At 35.2% G+C, this 21,132-nt stretch overlaps 3 protein-coding genes across 3 annotated transcripts in view; 2 read left to right on the top strand and 1 right to left on the bottom strand.

Moving 5' to 3' along the window:
• The window catches only part of LOC106730566 (olfactory receptor 10C1-like), a 217,373-nt gene that overhangs the window by 118,840 nt on the left and 77,401 nt on the right, over nt 1-21,132 (top strand). The gene's annotated exons all lie outside the window — the stretch shown is intronic.
• On the bottom strand, nt 1,599-2,685 carry LOC102519446 (putative olfactory receptor 2B3). The gene has a single exon (XM_006192032.2). The coding sequence runs from the start codon at nt 2,538-2,540 to the stop codon at nt 1,599-1,601; it is 942 nt and encodes a 313-aa protein (XP_006192094.1). The 5' UTR covers nt 2,541-2,685.
• Nucleotides 17,105-17,871, top strand: LOC102519220 (olfactory receptor 2H1). The gene has a single exon (XM_014566779.2). It carries the CDS (start codon nt 17,105-17,107, stop codon nt 17,819-17,821), a length of 717 nt encoding a protein of 238 aa, XP_014422265.1. The 3' UTR covers nt 17,822-17,871.

A 21,132-nucleotide genomic window follows, 5' to 3' on the forward strand; every position in this document is an offset into this window, starting at 1 on the left:
AGGAGCCATATTCTTTACTTACGCTGTTTAGTTATTTTCTACTGCTGCTCCTACATTCTCTGCCTTGTTTACTGGATAAAGTCCAAACTTTTCAGTTAATGTCTCCAGTTTCATTTGTTTGTATTTGTACTCTGTGTTTTAACCATTTAAAATTACATATAATTTCTGAAATCTTAGTTTTGTAACACTTTCTGTGTTGCCTCAAATTTTCCTCATCTATGTCCTTACACTAGTAATTGCAATCAATTAAATGTCTGAGTTTAAAAGGGTACTTTACTTCAGGAACTAGAATATTTCTTCAGCAGAGGAATTGTGATTGTTTTTCCTCTGGTCTAGTGCTACGTAGTGAACAACAAAACTTTATTACTAACTAAATAATAAATTAATTCAGATCAATATTAGAAAAAATGATTCTTACTAACATTATTATAAATAATGAATTAGAGGAGATTCTGCATGCTTAGGGCAGCACTTGGGACAAATATGGATTTGACAAGTGAAGGTAAAAAAGGAATAATGCTATCCACAGGCAATAAAAAATGAATTTAAAATAGTTGGAAATGAAATAATGCCATTTGCAGCAACATGGATGGACCTGGAGATTGTCATATCAAATGAAGTAAGCCACAAAGGGAAAGAAAAATATTATAGGGTATCACTTATATGTGGAATCTAAAAATGTGACACAAATGAACTTATTTACAAAACAAAAACAGACCCACAGACATAGAAAATAAATTTATGCTGCTGCAGGGAAGGGGAGGTAGAGGGATAAATGGGGAATTTGGGATTTGCAGATACTAACTACTGTATATATAATAGATAAACAACAAGGTCCTACTATATAGCACAGGAAACTATATTCAAAACCTTGTAATAACCTAAAATGAAAAAGAATATGAAAAGAATAGTGTTGTGTATGTATGTATATAACTGAACCACTATTCTGTACAACAGAAATTATCACATTGTAAACTGACTATACTTTATAAATTTTTTTAAGTAAATAAAATAGTTTGAAATGAAACTCAACTGACATTTCAGGTTTCTAGTACAAGATGCACATGCTTAGCTAGTATAATACCAGCTAGGTTTGAGACACACTACATACTGAGAACAGTTCTGGAAGCTTCATATGATGGATTTTATCAAGGGATGTGAAAATAAATGTAAAGTGATTGAAGACATGGGTGCTGTCAGGAATATTTTGGCTTGGGCTCACTGGATATATAATTACAGACATGTGGAAACCCTAACTAGGTGGTTGACAGGATGGTTCTTGAACAAAGAGTATGTATGTGGAAATGTAATCCATCCATGTCCTGACTAGTTTTGTCATTGACAGGAGGAATTTCCCATGACTTGGCCTCAGGAAGAGAGTGCCTTAGGGGAACTCTGGAAAGCAAAAGAGTTTTGAATTTAGAAATGAAATGTTACAATCTCAGCATTGCTTCCTGAACAGAGAAATAATTTTTCTAAACTCTTGGTATAATTCAATAAAATCGTAAGAGCCTGAGCAATAGAAAAAGCAGTTCAAACCTTACTATAATTTTCAAGGATAAAGAGAGACACAGAAGTTTCTCATGACAATGGAGCACTTATTTCTTATAGAAAAGGATTATTGGCAACACCCTCTTGAAGGCGTCCTTCATATCTTTATTTCTAAGGCTGTAAATGAGAGGGTTCAACATGGGTGTGAATATCCCATAGAAAAGGGAAACTATTTTCCCCCAGTCCTTAGAGGTGGATGCAGGTGGTTGTAGATATATGTAGATGCTTGTTCCAAAAAACAGAGACACCACAACCACGTGGGACCCACATGTCCCAAAAGCTTTTCGTCGTCCTTCTGCTGACCTGATTCTCAATACTGCTTGAGCTATGAAGCCATAGGAGATGAGGATCAATGTCACTGGAATTAGGAGAATTAATACTCCTAAGAAAAAGAACTCAGCCTCAATAGGCTTTGTGTCAGTACATAACAACTTGAGAAGAGCAGGAACCTCACAGAAGAAGTGGTCCACTTCCTGATGCCCACAGCGTGGCATGTTAAGGGTCAAGGAAGACTGCAACACTGAGTTGCTGAAGCCAGTGAGCCATGAGAAGGCTACCATTTTTAAGCACAACTTAGGATTCATGATGACTATGTAGTGGAGTGGTCTGCAAATCGCCACATACCTGTCAAAGGCCATAACAGCCAGCAGGAGACACTCAGTAGCACCCAGGGCCAGGAAGATGATGAGTTGGGCCACACAGCCACCATAGCTGATGGTCTTTTTGTTGCGACAAATATTTGTCAGCATATGAGGGACGGTGCTTGTGGTGTAACAGAGATCTAAGATGGAGAGATTAGTGAGAAAGAAATACATGGGTGTATGAAGTTTGGGGTCCAGAATGCACACCATCATGATGGACACATTGCCGAAGATGGTGACTGTGTATGATATTAACAGGAGCACCAAAAGGGGCGTCTGTAGCCAGGGCTTGTCTGAAAAGCCAAGTAGTATAAAGTCTTTTGAGGAGCTCTCATTTGCCCAATTCATGATGACTCACTTGTTTTATAATCCTAAAAAAATAAAATCGGCAAGCAGTCAATAGATAATTATTGAATATTCACATTTTAACTGAATAAATAAACACCAAATATAATTTATAGTCCATTAAATGGAACCCTTGTGAAACACGATATGGTTGTCATATGGTTAGAAAGTCGTTCTTCTATTTTTAGTAGTTACGCTTTGCTTACTTTACGAAGTAAATTCTTACATTTAAATACCAAGGATATAAGCTTATATGCATAAGTGCTCAACGCATTTCGATTCCTCATCCTTTTCTTATGTCCTAACCTACCTTAATAACCATTTGTAGAATAAATTCTGATTTTAATTTATTGAGACTGAAATGCTGAGTTATACAGGGGTAGGAGTTTCATCTAGATCTACATTTGATCTGAAGGGATCTACTTGCTTTTGTAACATCTTCATGTGATATTTTGAGTTATTTCTTACTCTTAAATGACATGTATGTACATCCTTTCCCAGAAAGAGCTATCATGGGTATTAGATGTTTTGATTCACGGTATAAAATTATGGCTTACTTGTGATTTATAGTGATGATCACAGATGACATCTCCCCCATCTCCAAATACTCTGATGAAAATTGTAAAACTGATGGTCTAATTGTTGCTTGATTAACATGTGACACACTGCACACTGCTTGAAATAATCCATTCTAATTCTCACGAAAACTCTGATAAACAGATATGATCTACATTTTATTGCTACTGTGACTCACCGAGAATAAATAATTTGCACATTCAGTAATGGTTAGGCCAAGACTCAAAAAGCCAGGATTTAAAAGCCATTCCTTTTTTTTTTTTTTATAGCATGTAACCCCAAATGTACAGAGAGCACAGCCAGAATGACAACATATAGCTGACAGACTTAAGAAAGAAGATGAAGTAATTAGGATTGGCATACCTTATACCAGAGTGGAACACGTTTTGAAGAGTAAGAAACACTGATATATGAAGTATAACTTGACCCTGGAATGTATTAGATGTAGTTATAATATTTGTAACCCCTTCCATTAGACGTGATTTTAAGTTTGGCATGTTAGCTATAGATAAACATTTTTTCTTGGTAAACAGCAGTAATACACTTCAGTGAAAAATGGTAAAAGACATGATATTTGACTTTTTTGAGTGCACATGTAAATTTTCAGTTTTCATTTGGAAGACGATTATATGCAAATATAATGATAAATGCAAGATGAAAAAATGCACAGTGTTTATGGCAAAAATGGTTGATGTATTAAAATATTAAAAATTATTACATAATATTTATGAGAAAAGAGCAAAAATAAAAAAATTGATCAATGGATATAAATAAGCAATTTGGGATAGAAAAAAATATAAAGCAAAATTGAAAATAGAAAAGATAGGCACCTGTCTCATCATTAAAGAAATAAAAATTAAAACAACCAAGGTAATACTATATTTACTATTTGTTTGGCAGAGTTAAAAGTAATCATGCTAGCTGTTAGGATCACTGCCTCTGCAGCTGGGATCTTCCATCATTTTATTTCTGAGCTGTGTGATCCTGGGTAGTTGGTGAACATTTTTGTGTCATGTTATAATAAACAAAACAAAAGCAACTCTCTAGCCATAATAAGAGAGTTGTTGTGAAGCTCAAATGAGGCCATGCATACACATTGGACTGAGAGCAGTTTAAAGAATGTGAGCTAGTTATCACTAATAGCATCTCTAATATTAACCATTAGTACTAATCATTAATAGTAATAATGTATCATTTTCTCCACTTTCCATGTATATGAGAAAACAAGCAACCAAATTACTATTAGTGGAGCCTATGCTTATTATAATTTTGCAGTATTATAATATGAAATGATTGAAATATAAGCCACTTTTTCTTTGTTTCTGCCATAATACTGAGAACACAGTTTCCAGTAAATGGAAGTCAGGTCAATGGTTTGTAGGAGATACTTGTTGCCTGAAAGGTGTGGGAAAAAAGAGGACTCTACTTAGCATCTATTTAAAAATTTTTCCTACCTGTGTGTTTTTCACATCTTCTACTCATTCCCACATTTTGTATGGCACTGGTGACAGCTCATTCATCACTTCCTCTTTTATATTTTCAGAAAAATGAATTTAACTCATTGACAAACATATGCTTGTTCCACTATCACCTTAACTGTTTCCCTATTTATATATCTTCTACAAATGAAAAGAAAATCTTAAATACTACTAATTCCTTTTTCTGCTTGAAAAATTCCACTGACTTTTTTTTTCTTTTTTTGGTAAGGAGATATAAGGGGCAAATAGTCATTTGAAAGGTAATGATAGTGACTTTTGGAAACACTGAAAACACTTGACATTTATTTCAAGATTCCCAGGAAATAAATTGAATTCTCTGGTTATTTCATGTGATGCAAGCCAGAGGCAGGATATGTATGAAATGATCTTGAGAGACCCTTCCCACTCATGGTAATGTGATTCCCCGTAGTAGACATTACTTACGTTTGTTTCCTAAGTGTTAGAGAGAGATCCATGCCTTTCTTTGTGCCATATTTCAAAGCACGTCTGGTCCAAACAGAGACTGATGAAGCAGTGACTTTTTGAGCTTTCAACCCTTGTGACATTCTTATTCAACTCCCTTTCTGCCCATAGATTGAGAATGAAGTTAGCATGTGACCTGGACAACATTAAGAAATATAAATTGAAAAAATCTCTATGATGAAGTAGAAGTGTATTGTAAATATTGTCTTAAGTCTCTGAGGCATGTTTTATTAACGCTTGAGTTTTCTCCCCAGGTTCCTAATGCACTTTACAATGAGAAGCTGATTGTACAGGTATCAGCAACATTGATAAAGTCATGGAAAAAGGGTTAAATAAAGGGCTTACTATTCATACAATGCTGTGTCCTCTATTTTAGCCCTAGGGATGTGAGAGTCCCTGAAGTTTAATTGGTCATTGTGTCCAGAGAGGAAATAACTGAACTGTATTCCCAACTGCTCTGGTAACATAGTAGTGGCACACAGGTGGTTCACAAATTTTAAAACTAAGATGATGGTAATAGTCATGATACATAAATAATGAAAAATATGTTTAGAGTTGTTTATCAGGAGAGCACAAAGCTAAAGGAATTTATAGCCCCAAGTTGTTTTAAATGGTCTCAGAGGTCAGGGAACTAGTCCACTGATGGTGTATAAGGGAAAATAGTAATTCTACTGTTCACTGGTTTTTGTAATGAATATTTTTGGACTAAGCCTACTAGAGATCTACAGGTTAAAAAAACCCTATAACATATAAATTAACACATTGAAGTTTAAATTCAGTATGAATTCACTGAGACAGAACTAGTAGAAATGATATGGGATTGAAACAGGAATAGTTTTAGAAAATTAATTGAATTATGCAATTTATAACTTACATGTGCTCACGTAATATTTTTGGTTAATTAAAATTGAAAGTGACTTGAGTATATATTATATATATATATATATCAGCATAGATATAATCAAAAAGAAAATCCTTTGTTAGCTCACTCTACCACTGAGCTGTTACCTTCCCCCCATAATGCATTTTTATAAATTGTAAAATCATATATGTAGAACGTAATCATTGTATAATTTATAGCATTTTCTTAACACATGATTTTGTAGCCATATAATAGTCTTTTATAAATTAATAATTTATATATAAATTTTATCTATGTATATAATTTATATATACATACCTCCCCAGTTTTTCACTATTAAATATTTGCATTTTCTGAATTTGTCACTTTATACTACGTATCGTTCAGAATAACTTTTTTTCAATATGTGACCTTCTTTGGACAATTTATCAGGATGAAATTAGCCAATTAAAAAGTATTAGTGTATGTAATACATATTCTTTTGGCTTTCAGAATAATGTAACTGGTTGGACTTGGATTATACCAGAAGAGCAATTTTAGAGGGAGATAATAGAAGAGAAATACAGAATAAAGTCCCACAAGTGTATCACTGAAAAAAATACATATGTATATTTTTAGATATTTATATTTTTCTTCTTTTGGTTCCCCTACTGTCCTGACAGTTTTGATAGTGAATACTGAATTATCCTCATGGCTATAAAGTTGCTTTTAAAATTTCTTATTTGTTTCCTTTGCAATCCTAAAGGATGCATGGATAGCAGTCCCTGTCACATCTCCATTTGCCTCACCACTCAGTCCACTGAAAAAATCAGATGGATCTTGGATGACAAGAGATTACCACAAATCAGACAAGTGTTAGTCCCAGTTGAATCAGCTGGGCCGGATATGTCTCTTTGTTGAGCATATTAACATGATATTAGGTGCATGGTGTGTAGTCCTTGATCTGGTGAATGTGTTCTTTTTCACCCCTTTCAAGAAAATAGATCAGAAAGAATTTACATTCACTTGGAGCTGACAATGGTATCCAGTGTCCCAGGGATATTTTTTTTTTTTACTTTCTGTTTTTAAAAATTTTTTTTTTATTGAAGTACAGTCAGTTTGCAATGTTGTGTCAATTTCTGGTGTACAGCACAGTACTTCAGTCATACAGGAACATATATATATTCATTTTCATATTCCCTTTTACCATAAGTTACTACAAGATATTGAATGTAGTTCCCTGTGCTATACAGTATAAACTTGTTTATCTATTTTTTATATATTAGTATCTGCAAATCTCGAACTCCCAATTTATTCCTTCCCACCCCCTTCCCCCACTAATAACCATGAGTTTGTTTTCTGTATCTGTGAGTCTGTTTCTGCTTTGTAAAGAAGTCTATCTTTTTTTTTTTTTAGATTCCGCATATAAGTGATATATAGTATTTTTCTTTTCTTTCTGGCTTACTTCACTTAGAATGACAATCTCCAGCTCCATCAAATGGCATTATTTTATTATTTTTTATGGCTGAATAGTATTCCATTGTATAAATATACTACAACTTCTTTATCTAGTCATCTGTCGATGGACATTTAGGTTGTTTCCATGTCTTGGCTATTGTAAGTAGTGCTATCAACATTGGGGTGTATGTGTCTTTTTGAATTAAGGTTCCCTCCAGATGCCCAGGAGTGGGATTGCTGGATCATATGATAAGTCTATTTTTAGTCTTTTGAGGAATCTCTGTACTGTTTTCCATAATGGCTGCACCGAACTACATTCCCACCAGCAGTGTAGATGGGTTCCCTTTTCTCTACACCCTCTCCAGCATTTACTGTTTGTGGACTTTTGAATGATGGCCATTCTGACTGGTGTGAGGTGATACCTCATTGTAGTTTTGATTTGCATTTCTTTGATAATTAACTATACTGATAATTAGCGATATTGAGCATTTTTTCATGTGCCTATTGGCCATTTGTATGTCTTCACTGGAGAATTGCTTGTTTAGGTCTTCTGCTCATTTTTGGATTGAGTTATTTGTTTTTGTTGTTGTTGTTATTAAGTTGTATGAGCTGTTTATATGCAGCTGTCCAGTTTCCCAACACTATTTGCTGGAGAGACTGTCTTTACTCCATTGTATGTTCTTGCCTCCTTTGTCAAAGATTAATTGTCCAAAAGTTTGTGGGTTTATTTCTGGCTTCTCTATTCTGTTCCATTGATCCATATGTCTGTTTTTGTACAAGTACCATGCTGTTTTGATGACTGTAGATCTGTAGTATTGTCTTAAGTCTGGGAGGGTTATTCCTCCAGCTTCATTCTTTTTTTTAGTATTGCATTGGCAACTTTGTGATTCCATACAAATTTTAGGATTATTTTTTCTAGTTCTGTGAAAAGTGTCTTGGGTAATTTGATAGGGATCACATTAAATCTATAGATTGCTTTAGATAGTATGGCCATTTTAACAATATTAATTTTTCCAATCCAAGAGCATGGGATATCTTTCCATTTCTTTAAATCACCTTTAACTTCTTTTATCAATGTTCTGTAGTTCTCAGCCTATAAATCTTTCACCTCCTTGGTCAGATTTATTCCTAAGTATTTAATTTTTTTTGGATGCAATTTTAAAAGGGATTGTTTCTTTACTTTCTTTTTCTGACATTTCATTGTTAGTGTAAAGAAATACAATTGACTTCTGTATGTTAATCTTGTATCCTGCTACCTTGTTGAATTCTTTTATCAGCTCTAGTAGTTTTTGTTGGAGACTTTGGGATTTTCTATATATAGTATCATGTCATCTGCATATAATGACAATTTTACCTCTTCTCTTCCAATTTGGATCCCTTTTATTTCTTTTTCTTGTCTGGTTGCTGTGTCTAGGACTTCCAATACTAGGTTGGATAGAAGTGTTGAGAGTGGGCATTCTTTTCATGTTCCAGATTTTAGCGGGAAGGCTTTCAGCTTTTCAACCTTGAGTATTATGTTGGCTGTGGGTTTGTCATTAATAGCTTTTATTATGTTCAAGTATGTTCCCTTTATACCCACTTTGGCAAGAGTTTATCATGAATGGATGTTGAATTTTATCAAATGCTTTTTCTGCATCTATTGAGATGATCATGTGGTTTTTGTCTTTTGTTGATGTGGTATATCACATTGGTTTATTTGCATATATTGAACCATCTTTGTGACCCTGGGATGAATCCAACTTGATCATGGTGTATAATCTTTTTAATGTGTTGTTGGATTTGGTTTGCTATTATTTTGTTGAGAGTTTTTGCATGTATATTTGTCAAAGATATTGGCCTTTTATTTTCTTTGTTGGTTTGTCTTTGTCTGATTTTGGCATCAGGGTGATGGTGGCTTCATAGAATGACTTTGGGAGTGTTCCCTCCTCTTCAGTCTTTTGGAAGAGTTTGAGAAGGATTGGTATAAGTTCTTCTGTGTATGTTTGTTAAAATTCCCCAGTGAAGCCATTTGGTCCCTGACTTTTGTTTGCAGGGATTTTTTTTTTTAAAAAAATTACAGTTTCTTTTCCACTTCTAGCAGTTGGCCTGTTCAGTTATCTATTTCTTCTTGATTCAGTTTTGGTGGGCTGTAAGTTTCTAGAACCTTATCTATTTCTTCTAGGTTATCCATTTGTTGGTATGTAAGTGTTCATGATTCTCTCTCTCTCTCTTTTTATTTCTGTATTTCTGTGGTATTGGTTGCTATTTCTCCAGTTTCATTTCTTATTGTATTTATTTGTGTCCTCTCTCTTTTCTTCTTGGTGAGCTTAGCCAGAGGTTTGTCAATTTTGTTTACCCTTTCAAAGAACCAGTTCTTGGTTTTATTTATTTTTTGCTATTTTTAAAAATCTTTATTTCATTTACTTCCTCTCTGATTTTCACTATTTCCTTCCTTCCACTGGCTTAAGGTTTTGTTTGTTCTTTTTTATAATTCTTTGAAGTGGTAGGTTACATTGTTTATCTGAGATTTTTCTTGTTTTTTTGAGGAAGGTGTTATAGCTATGAACTTCCCTCTAAGAACTTCTTTTGCTGCAGCTCATATATTTTGTATGTTTGTGTTTTCATTGTCATTTGTGTCAAGGTATTTTAAAATTTCTTCTTTGATTTCATCATTAACTCATTGGTTATTTAGTAGTATGTTATTTAATCTCCATGTAATCACTTTTTTCTTATATCTCTTTCTGTGGTTGATTTCTAGTTTCATGTTGTTGTGGTCAGAAAAGATGCTTGAAATAATTTCTATCCTCTTAAATTTGTTGAGATTTGTTTTGTGTCCTAGTATATGTTCAATCTTAGAGAATGTTCAATGTGCACTTGAAAAGACTGTGTATTCTGGTTTTTTTGGATGTAATGTCCTGAAAATATCAATTAAATATAACTGTTCTATTGTATCACTTAGAATCTCTGTTGTCTTATTGATTTTCTGTCTGGAAGATCTGTCCATTGATGTAAGTGGGTATTAAAGTCTCCTACTGTTATTTTATTTCCATAAATTTCTCCCTTTATATCTGTTAATATTTGTTTTATGTACTTAGGTGCTCCTATATTGGGTACATATATGTTAATGAGTATAATATTCTCATCTTATATTGCTCCTTTTATCATTGTATAGTCCTTTTTTTATCTTTCTTTATGACCATTGTTTTAAAGTCTATTTTGTTTGATGTGAGTATTGCTACCCCTGCTTTCTTATCATTTCCACTTGCATGAAATTTGTTTTTCCATCCCCTCACTTTCAATCTGTGTGTCCTTCACCGTAATGTGGATATTTTGTAGGCAGCATATTGTAGGCTCTTTTTTTTAAAATCCAATCTGCCACTCTATATCTTTTGATTGGAGCATTTAGTCCATTGACATTTAAGGTAATTATTGAAAGATATGTATTTATTGCCATTTTAAACCTTGTTTTCCAATTGATTTTGTATTTCCTCTTTGTTCATTTCTTTTTCTTTTTCCTTTTGTGGTTTGATAGTTTTCTTTTGTATCATGCTTGTGTTCTCTTCTTTCGGTTTTTGTGAATCTATTGTATGTTTCTGATTTGTAGTTATCCTGTTTTTTCAAGTGTGTTAACCATTTACTGTAACTACTTGCTTTAGACTGGTAGTTCTCTGAAAGCATCTGCTATTGTCAACCCTGGTCTATAGAGGACATTAAGCATCTCAAAGATATTTTGCCTCTTTAACTAGTACATTTATTGCTCTCTTAATAGAGTGTCCTCTGGGACATCACAGGTAGTGTAGTTAGGTGATAGATTCTGTGTACATAATAAATATATTCCAACATTCCTAACTCTGATACTTTTGACACTTCAGTATTCTGTCAAGGGAGCTACAGCAACATTGCATTTACTGTAGATATAATTTTGTCAAATTTTTAATAAGATGTCCCTGTAATATATTAGCACTGGATCCAGTGTTCTTTTCCAGGAGTTGGAAGAGTGTTCTCATGTCTATAAACTTTCCCATATCCAGCTCTATATTCTATTCCTCTCCTAAGAGAGGTTCCTGATAATATGTGTTGGCCAGGTCCTGCAGATATTGTAATAAGCTATTTTCTTTTATAGCAGGGTTATAGTTATTGCTCTGGAGGTGATGAGTTTAGGCAAGAAGAGATTGTGAGAAGGTCTGTATCATCTTGCAACAAACATGTTTACATGATCTCCAGGTAGGGGTGGCTTCTCTCCTTTATCAAGAGGGAGGAGACTGCTTCTATCACTTTGGAAGGTTCAGAGAAATCTGGACATTCAAGTTTTTGAGGTGCAATTGTACAGATATTCACCATCCCAGGTGTAAAGGTCTGACTCCTTCCCTTTTAGGATCTTGACTTTAATATAAAGTCTATTGAGATGTGCATTTTACCTCCTTTGCAGTCCTGTGAGCCTTATAAGCAAGTCCTGGGTCTGATTTTCAACACTCTTTCCTAAGCAGGATATGAGAATTTCTTAAAATGATTCCATGGAAGTTTACTTGCTTTTATAGCATTCCCTAGTTAGTGGTTCTCAAGGTGTGCTCCCTGGACCTGTAACATCATCATCAACCAACATCATCATCATCATTCAATCATCTTAGAAATGCCAATTTGAGGCCTCACCCCAAACTTAGGGAATCATAAACTCTGGGTGTGGGGGCCAGAAATCTACATTTTAATGAACAGTTAGAGAACCATAGCCCTAGGTAGATTATTGGCTGACTGACTAGAGCATGCTACTCCTTTTCTTCAAGGCTACCAAGATAGTCAATGAAAGCCAGCAAAGTTGACCATAGTCTAAGTATAATTATCCTCATATCTTTCAAGGGCTAGATGCACCATATACCCCAATGCTTCTCCTTCTACCTATACCTCATCACAAACCATGCAGGCAAGAATATTAGTAATATTGATGTTACAGCAAGCTAAGTGTTACCACTATTCCATTCACCCCTATCAAAGGAGGACTTGTATTCTCACTGGTGAGTGATTTATTTTCCGAGTACTTCTCTGAGAGTCTGCTTTCTAGTGCCACTTCCAGTATCAGCTCTATTAAGGTTCTCCCGAAAGCAGAGACTGAGCAAAAAAATTATTAAGTTAAAATAACTGATTTGTGAAGGGATTTCAGGAATAATGAGTGAGGGAGCAGGAAGAATGAGAGAGACAGAAAGAAATATAATATAATGTTATATTAGACAGGTTGTTGCCATGGGAGCTCAGTTCTCCAGGGATCTCCTGAAACGCAAATAGGACTTTTTCACCTGAAGGAAGGTTTGCTGGAACGCTTATCTGCAACTACTATCCTCCTTTGTTTGAAGGTTTCCCCTGGGGTTATTAAATCTCCTGCATTTCTGGGTGGCATTTGTCTGTGTGCCAAATGGACTCCCACAGTGTCAGACAAGGCCTTGGGGCAATCAGGAAAGACATATACAAAGTGCTTGAGTTAGGTAATTGTCAGCGTGTATGAGATGAATCTGAGTTCACACAGAACTGTCCGTTGCAGCTCTGCTGAAATCAGAAATGGGCTGTGGAGTTGAGATTCACTTCACCAGAGGCATCTATTTTAGAAGGTGAGATGTAAATATTATATCTGCATTTGTAACCATAGGAATTATGGTGCACCAGCTCTCAGCAAAAACTCCTCCATGTACTATTCTGAGAGACAGAGGAGGGGAGCTAAAGGAGTATCATAGGGAAATTGATGTTTTTGAGAAAAAGACAATCTCAAAAGAAGAGGTGAACAGAGTTGTTATATTTTGCATTATGAATATCAGCTAAACTAAGACTCTCTCTTCCCATCCAAGAATCTTTTGAGAATAGTTGCTCCAAGGGTAAAATACGTCTTGTCCAATGATTAGTGGTTAGAAGGAAACAGAGATACAAGATCACTGGATTGATACATAAACATATAAATAGAAGTAGATCTATAGGCACTACTATTAAAAAATTTAAAAAGGAAAACTAGGAAAGGATGAATAATCCTTATAGACAAGGAATACAAACCAGATTTACTGAAAGTGAATGAATGCCAGAGGCAGTTTGGTTTTGATAATGGAAAAATCTACAAGACTCTGAGATTTTTTAAGACATCAAACTTTGTTCTTCTACTGAAATATCAGACTCAGATTCATGACCAAAGGGCTAACATTTCAACTCTAGTTTGCAAAAATTCTATAGAAAATAAAGGAATAATGGCACAGAAAAAAGAAGAGACTCAGAGAGCAATACGGATTTTCCAGTAAAAAGAATCTGAGTTAAACACAAGTATGAGACATGAGAGATCATGTGCATATTAACGCCCTGCAAAATATTTGTGCTTCAGCGTTCTTTTAGATTAATATCCTGTACACATGAGAACTACTGACTGAGAGAACTTCAAATAAATCTACTAGTGTGTGGATACAGTCAAATGTGATTCATGATAGTGTTAGAGGAGGCAGATAGCTAGATATGAGCAGAGAAAGGGGGACATACACGAAATGGCAGAAACTGGGCAGAAAGGAGAGGCATGGACCAAATGCGGTAAACCATACATCACTTAAGCACCAGGGGTTCCTGGGCAGAGGAGGAAAAGCAGGAAACTCTGGGCTGATAAGTGGTCACAACTTTGGGGGTGATAAGTGGCCTGGAGGCCAACAAAGAAAGGTGGGAAAACACAGGAATCTCCAGTGTCTGAATGTAACCTTTTGCTCATTATGTTCTCATTTCAATAAAGTTAGTCTTGCAGATTAGAAGTACCCATCATGAACCGACACCATGGCACTTCCTATCCAGGCTAAATAAGGACAAAGATCCCTCCTCCCTTTGGGAAGGTGGAATTGGGATGAAAATCAGGGAATATGACCTCAGACCTTTCCCTCCCTAATGAATATTCCGCCCATTCATTTTTACACTCTGTGTAACCAACTTGCCAAAGAAACTTGGGGCAGCCGCTTACCTGAGCCTGCCTGCTCTCCCCTTGAGAGTGTACTATCCATCCTTTAATAAATTTTCACTTTATTTTTTACTATGTCTTGTCTATGAATTCTTCCTGGGATAGGACAAGAACCTGGAACACTGATTACATCCACTGGCAACAATAAGAAGGTAAATGTATACTGTATAGCACAGGGAAATATATACAAGATCTTATGGTAGCTCAGAGAGAAAAAAATATGACAATGAATATATATATGTTCATGTATAACTGAAAAATTGTGCTGTACACTGGAATTTGACACATTGTAAAATGATTATAAATCAATAAAAATGTTAAAAAAAAAAAAAAAGGTAAGTGTAGGATGGACAGATAGGAAACTACTGGGCCAGAATATTTCGGAAATAACTTCCAGCAAGCTCTTTAAAAGCAAAAACATATACTGATGTAAAAACTTTAGATAAATAACTGCATGGTATATTATTATGTTGTTGAAACTGTAATAAACTGATATTAAGAATTCACCCGTCATGTATGACTATATAATAGATTGTAAATATCAGATCGTGTCTTAATTTTTCTTAGAATCCTGGCTTGAGCGGTCCATTTGACACAATGTGTTATTTTTATGTCACTTTAAATTTTTCAACTTTATTTCCAAGCATCTGATTTTCTCAACTTTCTCTATCATTCTTAGGATTATTTAAAAGTGATTAAAAATATATAGCACTATTGTTGATAAAACACAGGAAGATGATTCAGGCTTTTTTTTTTTTTGGTGAAAATTAAATAAGCTAATTCACTAATTCACATCAATTACATGATGAGAATGAAACTTCTATGCTGCTGCTGTTGATTATCCATGTCGGTTTTGTTTATGTATCTCTAAAATTTCTATCCATTGATAATAGGTACATTTTCACAAATCCATGTTTATGGAATGCTTAAAATAAGGGATAGACTATAAATAAAGTGAAGGAAATAGTAGCTGGAATTCACCATCAGAATTTTAATAATTTATTGATACTTGGTAAGCTGAAAAATGTTTTGGAAAAGGAGTATTTTTTGTTTAAATATTGGCGTAAATCAGACTTCGTCGAGCATATTAATTTGGATAAGAGAAGGGAGCCATGAGTTTAAAATTCAAGGGAGTTACTGAAGCACATAGTTCTGTAAAATCTGTTCAAACCCATTAGCATTGATTATTTTCATTCAATGAGTTCTGTTGGGAGACTCCCTTTGCAAAAGCTTATGGTAAACTAAAACACTTGGAAATATAAAAAATGCTTTATAAAGAAACTTGAAGAGCTAACAGGTTTTGTTATGCTGTAGGAATAGAAAAAATGTAGGAAACAGACAAGGAGGAAAGTGAAGGAAGAGAATACAGAGGTTTTTTAAAACAATAGCCACAGTGGAAAAATAGAGAAAAAAGGAAGGAAAAACAGCTCTGGTACCATTTTTCTTTAATATAATAGGGAAAATGCCAATGTTTGAGTAAGAACAGTATTTCCTTAAAACTTTTTTGACCTACTGAAAAGATGAATAAAAGATAGTACATTTTACAAATTTGTTTTGTAATCTCATAATTTATGGGAAGAAAGCACATTAAAAACAGATATGTCTGCTCTTCACTCTAAAGGTGGATAATTTATAATGGTAGGAAAGTGGATGCAATTACTTTCAATTCTTTGGCAAAAAATATAATGTACAGATAGCATATTACTTTGTAAAAAACATCATCACTAATAACCTTTAAAACCTTGCCTATGTATTTTGACATTTTGCATCTAGAACAATCATTTGAATAGTTTATAATTATGATCATAATCATGTTAATTATAGCTAACATACATTGAACAGATATATGTGGCCAGGAACTCTTTGGGTTTTGTTTATTTATTTGTTTTAATATTTTCCCTGTGCTTCCACATTTTCTCCAACAAGGATAGGTAGGTTCTATGATTTCCTTCCATTTTCTAAATAGAACATCTAAGGAAAAGACTAGGGTAAGAAGAGAAAATTAAAGTAAGTTTCCTAAGATCACAGAGCATAAGGTGGCTGAGCAAGATTTCAAATTCAGAAATCAAAAGAGAAAGTGGATAGGAGGAATGAAGAAGAGAAAGGGAGATAGAAGAGGAGAGAAAGGGGATTGAAGGATAGGTGAGATGAAAGGGAAGGGAGAAACTCGGGAGAAAGATATTCAGATAAATTGAGATACAGACCCAGAGAAATAAGAGGACAAAATGAATAAAGAAAGAAGTAGTAAGAGAATACGATTCAACTATAATGTATATAAAAACCATGTAGTAAATGCTGTAAATGTAGTCTTTGAGACCAAAGATGAAATCATCTTATAATATTTAGTAAAGATATTTTGACTAATTGGTGTGTTTAATATGTTTTACATATTATTTATAATGCAGAGTTCTAAAAAGATAACATATGAAGAGGTGTAAACAAGGAAGAGAAAAATAGTGTAAACGAGTGATGGGTATTAAAGATTAAAACAGGTCACTAAACTTTGTATTGTTTTCCCAAAATAAGGACGCCAAATCTCATCCTTGAGTACAAAGTCATCAAATAATTCATACTGCCCTCTTCCTGTCTCTGTACCAGAACTATCACAGGCCTTTGAGGTACTACTTTTGAACCATTCCCTGAAGAGGTGATTGCTCCAGAAACCATGTTGACAATTTGCAATGACAGCCACCGTGATTTTATCCTTCTGGGCTTCTCTGACAAGCCATATTTGGAAAAGATACTTTTTTGGGTAATTCTGATCTTTTATGGCTTGACCACTGCAGGAAATATGGTTGTAATTTTTGTCTCCTTGAAGGTTCCCAAACTCCATATCCCAATGTACTACTTTCTTTCCAACCTCTCCCTGCTAGATCTCTGTTTCACCAGCAGTTGTGTTCCACAGATGTTGGTTAATTTCTGGGGTCCAGAGAAGACTATAAGCTATATTGGCTGTACTGTTCAACTCTATGTCTTCTTGTGGCTTGGGGCCACTGAATGTGTCCTTCTTGTGGTCATGGCTTTGGACCGCTGTGTGGCAGTGTGTCATCCACTAAAATACACCACTATCATGCACCCAAAACTTTGCCTGCAGCTGGCCATCTTTGCATGGGGGACTGGCCTGATTCAGTCTCTGATCCAGTCTCCTGCTACCTTCCAGTTACCCTTCTGCTCCCACCAGACAGTGGATGACATTGTATGTGAAGTCCCAGCCCTCATTCAAGTCTCCAGTGCAGACACCATCTACATTGAAATCAGGATGTTCGTAGCCAGTATTATTCTCCTGGTGGTGCCCTTGATCATTATCCTTGCCTCTTATGGTGCTGTTGCTAAGGCTGTGCTGAGAATAAAGTCAACTGCAGGACAGAAGAAAGCATTTGGCACCTGCACTTCTCATCTTCTTGTGGTCTCCCTCTTCTATGGCACTGTCACAGCTGTCTATCTTCAACCCAAGAGTCGCTATGCTCATGAACAAGGCAAGTTTCTCACCCTTTTTACACTGTTGTAACTCCGACTCTTAACCCGCTCATCTATACTCTAAGGAACAAAGAGGTAAAGGGGGCACTAAAAAGACTAGGGAGGAGGACCTGGGATGTTCAGAATAACTAAAGAGGTTGACACATATTGGGTTTTTACTTAACCTGAAAAGAGAATAACCTCATCATGAAAAGCTGAAGATGTACCTCCCAACTCTAAAGTAATAGAGAAAGAGCTGCATTTTGTTCAAGCATGAATTTCAGTTCCATTCATCAGTCATTGATTAAGCCTTATTTTCTTCATGGTACTGATTTAGGCACAGTATGATAGAGAAATGAATATTTTTAATAGTCGTATTAAATTGCACATAATAGCAATTGAATTGGGGCAACAAAAGAAAAACAAACTTGCAAAATAAAAGACCTAGCCATATGTTTCATGCCTTTCCACTTACTCTTTTCCTTTGTTCTATTTTCCTGTAAGCCCAACCACTTCTTTCACCTAAACATCTATTCCCAACAAGGTTCCTAACGCTTTCAGACAGAGACTTTGTAAGAAACACTCATGTAATCTACTTGGTGGCTCTTGGTTCTGAGTTACTTCTGCCTCCTTGCCTCAGTATGTCCTTTGTTGATATGTAGTGTGCCTAGAAATCCCCAGTGACAAAGTGTTTACCAAGCAGAAGTCCACGTTTACTGCTCCCTGGTGCTGCTGCTCTTCAATCTTATACCCAAGTTTCTTAGTTTGAGCCCCAGTATTCTTGGCCCCTAATGGTAGGAATAAACTTCTGGTTTTTTCCTTCATTCTGAGTCACTGTTGTAAACAAATGGCTTTCTTTTCATTACATTCAATTCTTATTCATTTGTCTTAGAGACATTTATTGATTTTTATTAGGCAGCTATTATGTACTAGATGCTCCATATTTAATGCATATAGGAGGTCATCAATGTCATGGTGCTTATAGTCAAATGGTAGACAAAAATATTAACCAACATATTTTTAATTTATCATCTTAATGGAAAGAGACTTCTTCTTCAACTCCTGCCTAGGGCTGATCACCATACCACACACCTTTTGACTTTTGAGTATTTCCCACCAAAGATTTATTTATGCTGCTTTTTAGCTATTGTCTACAAGTGTCCACTACTCTAGTGTGTTTCACTGAAATCATGGATATAAATTGTTGACTATCCTGTATGGATTGTCTAATCAACTGTGCCTCCCATCTGCTGAAACCTATTTCATATCTAGATGGCACTAGTATCAGGCCCTATTCCCTCCCATTTTCCTCTGCTGGTAAACTGTACCACTTATTTCTGATTTGGAGATTTCATGTCAAAATTTTCTAAACATTTGGAAAGTTAAAAAAGCATTACATAACTCAAACCAAAATTAAACTGGTCAGAAATAATAGCAACACTAATACTTTGAGGATAAAATTTCTCATTGTCTTTGAGAGAACAATAATTTAAAAATCATTTTGTTGTTCTTCCTCTCAATTGCAAGGAATAAAGGGAGTAATTGAGGAGAAATCTAGAAGGACAGAGGGTTTTTTGGCTAAAATTTTACTTTAAGATTGTAGAGCTGGAGCAGCTCTAGGGAATGCCTAAGTTCCTGGTGTGGACATAGTGATGAGTAGCTGAGGTTGACAGGTGGTAAGTGACTTGGAGATAGAAACAGGGGACCAGGCATATTCAGAAGTTCATCTTACTTTGACATAACCTGGAATGATAGCAGGGCCTTTGGTATAGAGGAGAACTGTGCACCTGACTAAAATGTAAACGCGTGAGAGGGAGAGAGGTTATGATCCTGGTAAATGACAGCAGCAAGAAGGGGAGGAACACAGTTCCTCAAACTTTAGAATTTTTAAGATTCACATGGTGTACTTGTTAAAAGTTAAAATACTTGTGTTTAATATTCAGAATTTCTGATTTAAAATATCTGATTGTGCTCTGGGATGGGCATTTTAAGTAACACCATAGGTGATTCTGATGCAGACCACCTAGGACCATACTGCGGGAAAGAGCAGTCTAGATAGTTGCCCAGACAAATGACATGAACTTCAAATGAATCCATGTATTTTAAAAATAAGATGGCTTAAGATTAAAACAAAAAAATACTAAGCAAAACAGGAAACCCATGTGATTTGTGGTTTAAAAAGAAAAGGGTCTTGAATCTCTCAGGCAGCCAAAGCTGCAGGTTCTCAGCTTGCATATTTCCTGAATGCTATGCTTTTATGTATTCTGATGTATTACTTTAATTTTTAAAATTTTTGTTTTATTGAAGTATAGTTGATTCAATATTATATTAGTTTCAGATGTGCAACATAGAGATTCAATATTTTTATAGAATATGCTCCATTTAAAGTTGTCATAAAATATTGACTATATTCCCTGTGCTGTACAATATATCATTTTAGCTTATTTTATGCCAAGTAGTTTGTACCTCTTAATTCCTTACCCCTATTTTGCCCTTCTCGTGTCCCTACTCTCCACTGGTAACCACTAGTTTGTTAAGTATATCCGTGTATCTCTTTCTGTTGTGTTATATTCATACACTACTTTTATTTTTTAGATTCCACATGTAAGTGAAAAATACAGTATTTGTCTTTCTCTGACTTATTTCATTAAACATTGGAAGAAACAATACACTCTAGCTATGGGTTTGTCTTAGCCACGAGTCCTTAGCCAGCACTACTATCTAAGAGTTTTTACAGTGTTTGATTCAGCAGCATGAGCTCCCACATACCATTATGTCAGAGGGCCCACTTACTAGCAAAGGAAGCATGGGAGTGAACACATGACCATGGAAACCACTGGCCATATACTGTATTACACTATCATGAAATGACCTATTAAAGTCATGGAGTGACATGTTGAAGGCACACCCAAAATGTCAGCTCAGATGCAGTGCCATCTTCTACCACCCAGTGCATACTTTAAATTAATTATATTTATATGGAACTGTGTCCCCATTTGAAAGACACATGGGTCTGGAAACCAAGGAGTGAAACAGCAGTGGCCCCCCTTACCATGACTTCCAATGACTCACTTGAAAATCTGTGTTTCTTTATTCCACAATTATGGACTCTGTAAGTTTAGAGGTTCCAGTTTCCAAAGGGAAATGCTTCCATCAAGGAGTACAGAATGCACACCAAGAAGTATACCTTTTTGTCTAATTATAATAGTAAATGATCAAGTGCAATGAGCTTGACTTAAGAAAAGTGTAATGATCAGGGGCTCAGACACTTCTAAATCATGCCACAGAGTTAACCCCAGAGACCAGTAGAAGTTCTAGCTAAGGCGAAGGGGAATAAAGAATAGATAGCAGAGGGAGATGATG

Source organism: Camelus ferus, chromosome 20 (genome assembly GCF_009834535.1).
Source record: "Camelus ferus isolate YT-003-E chromosome 20, BCGSAC_Cfer_1.0, whole genome shotgun sequence".
In the NCBI taxonomy this organism is placed as follows: domain Eukaryota; kingdom Metazoa; phylum Chordata; class Mammalia; order Artiodactyla; family Camelidae; genus Camelus; species Camelus ferus.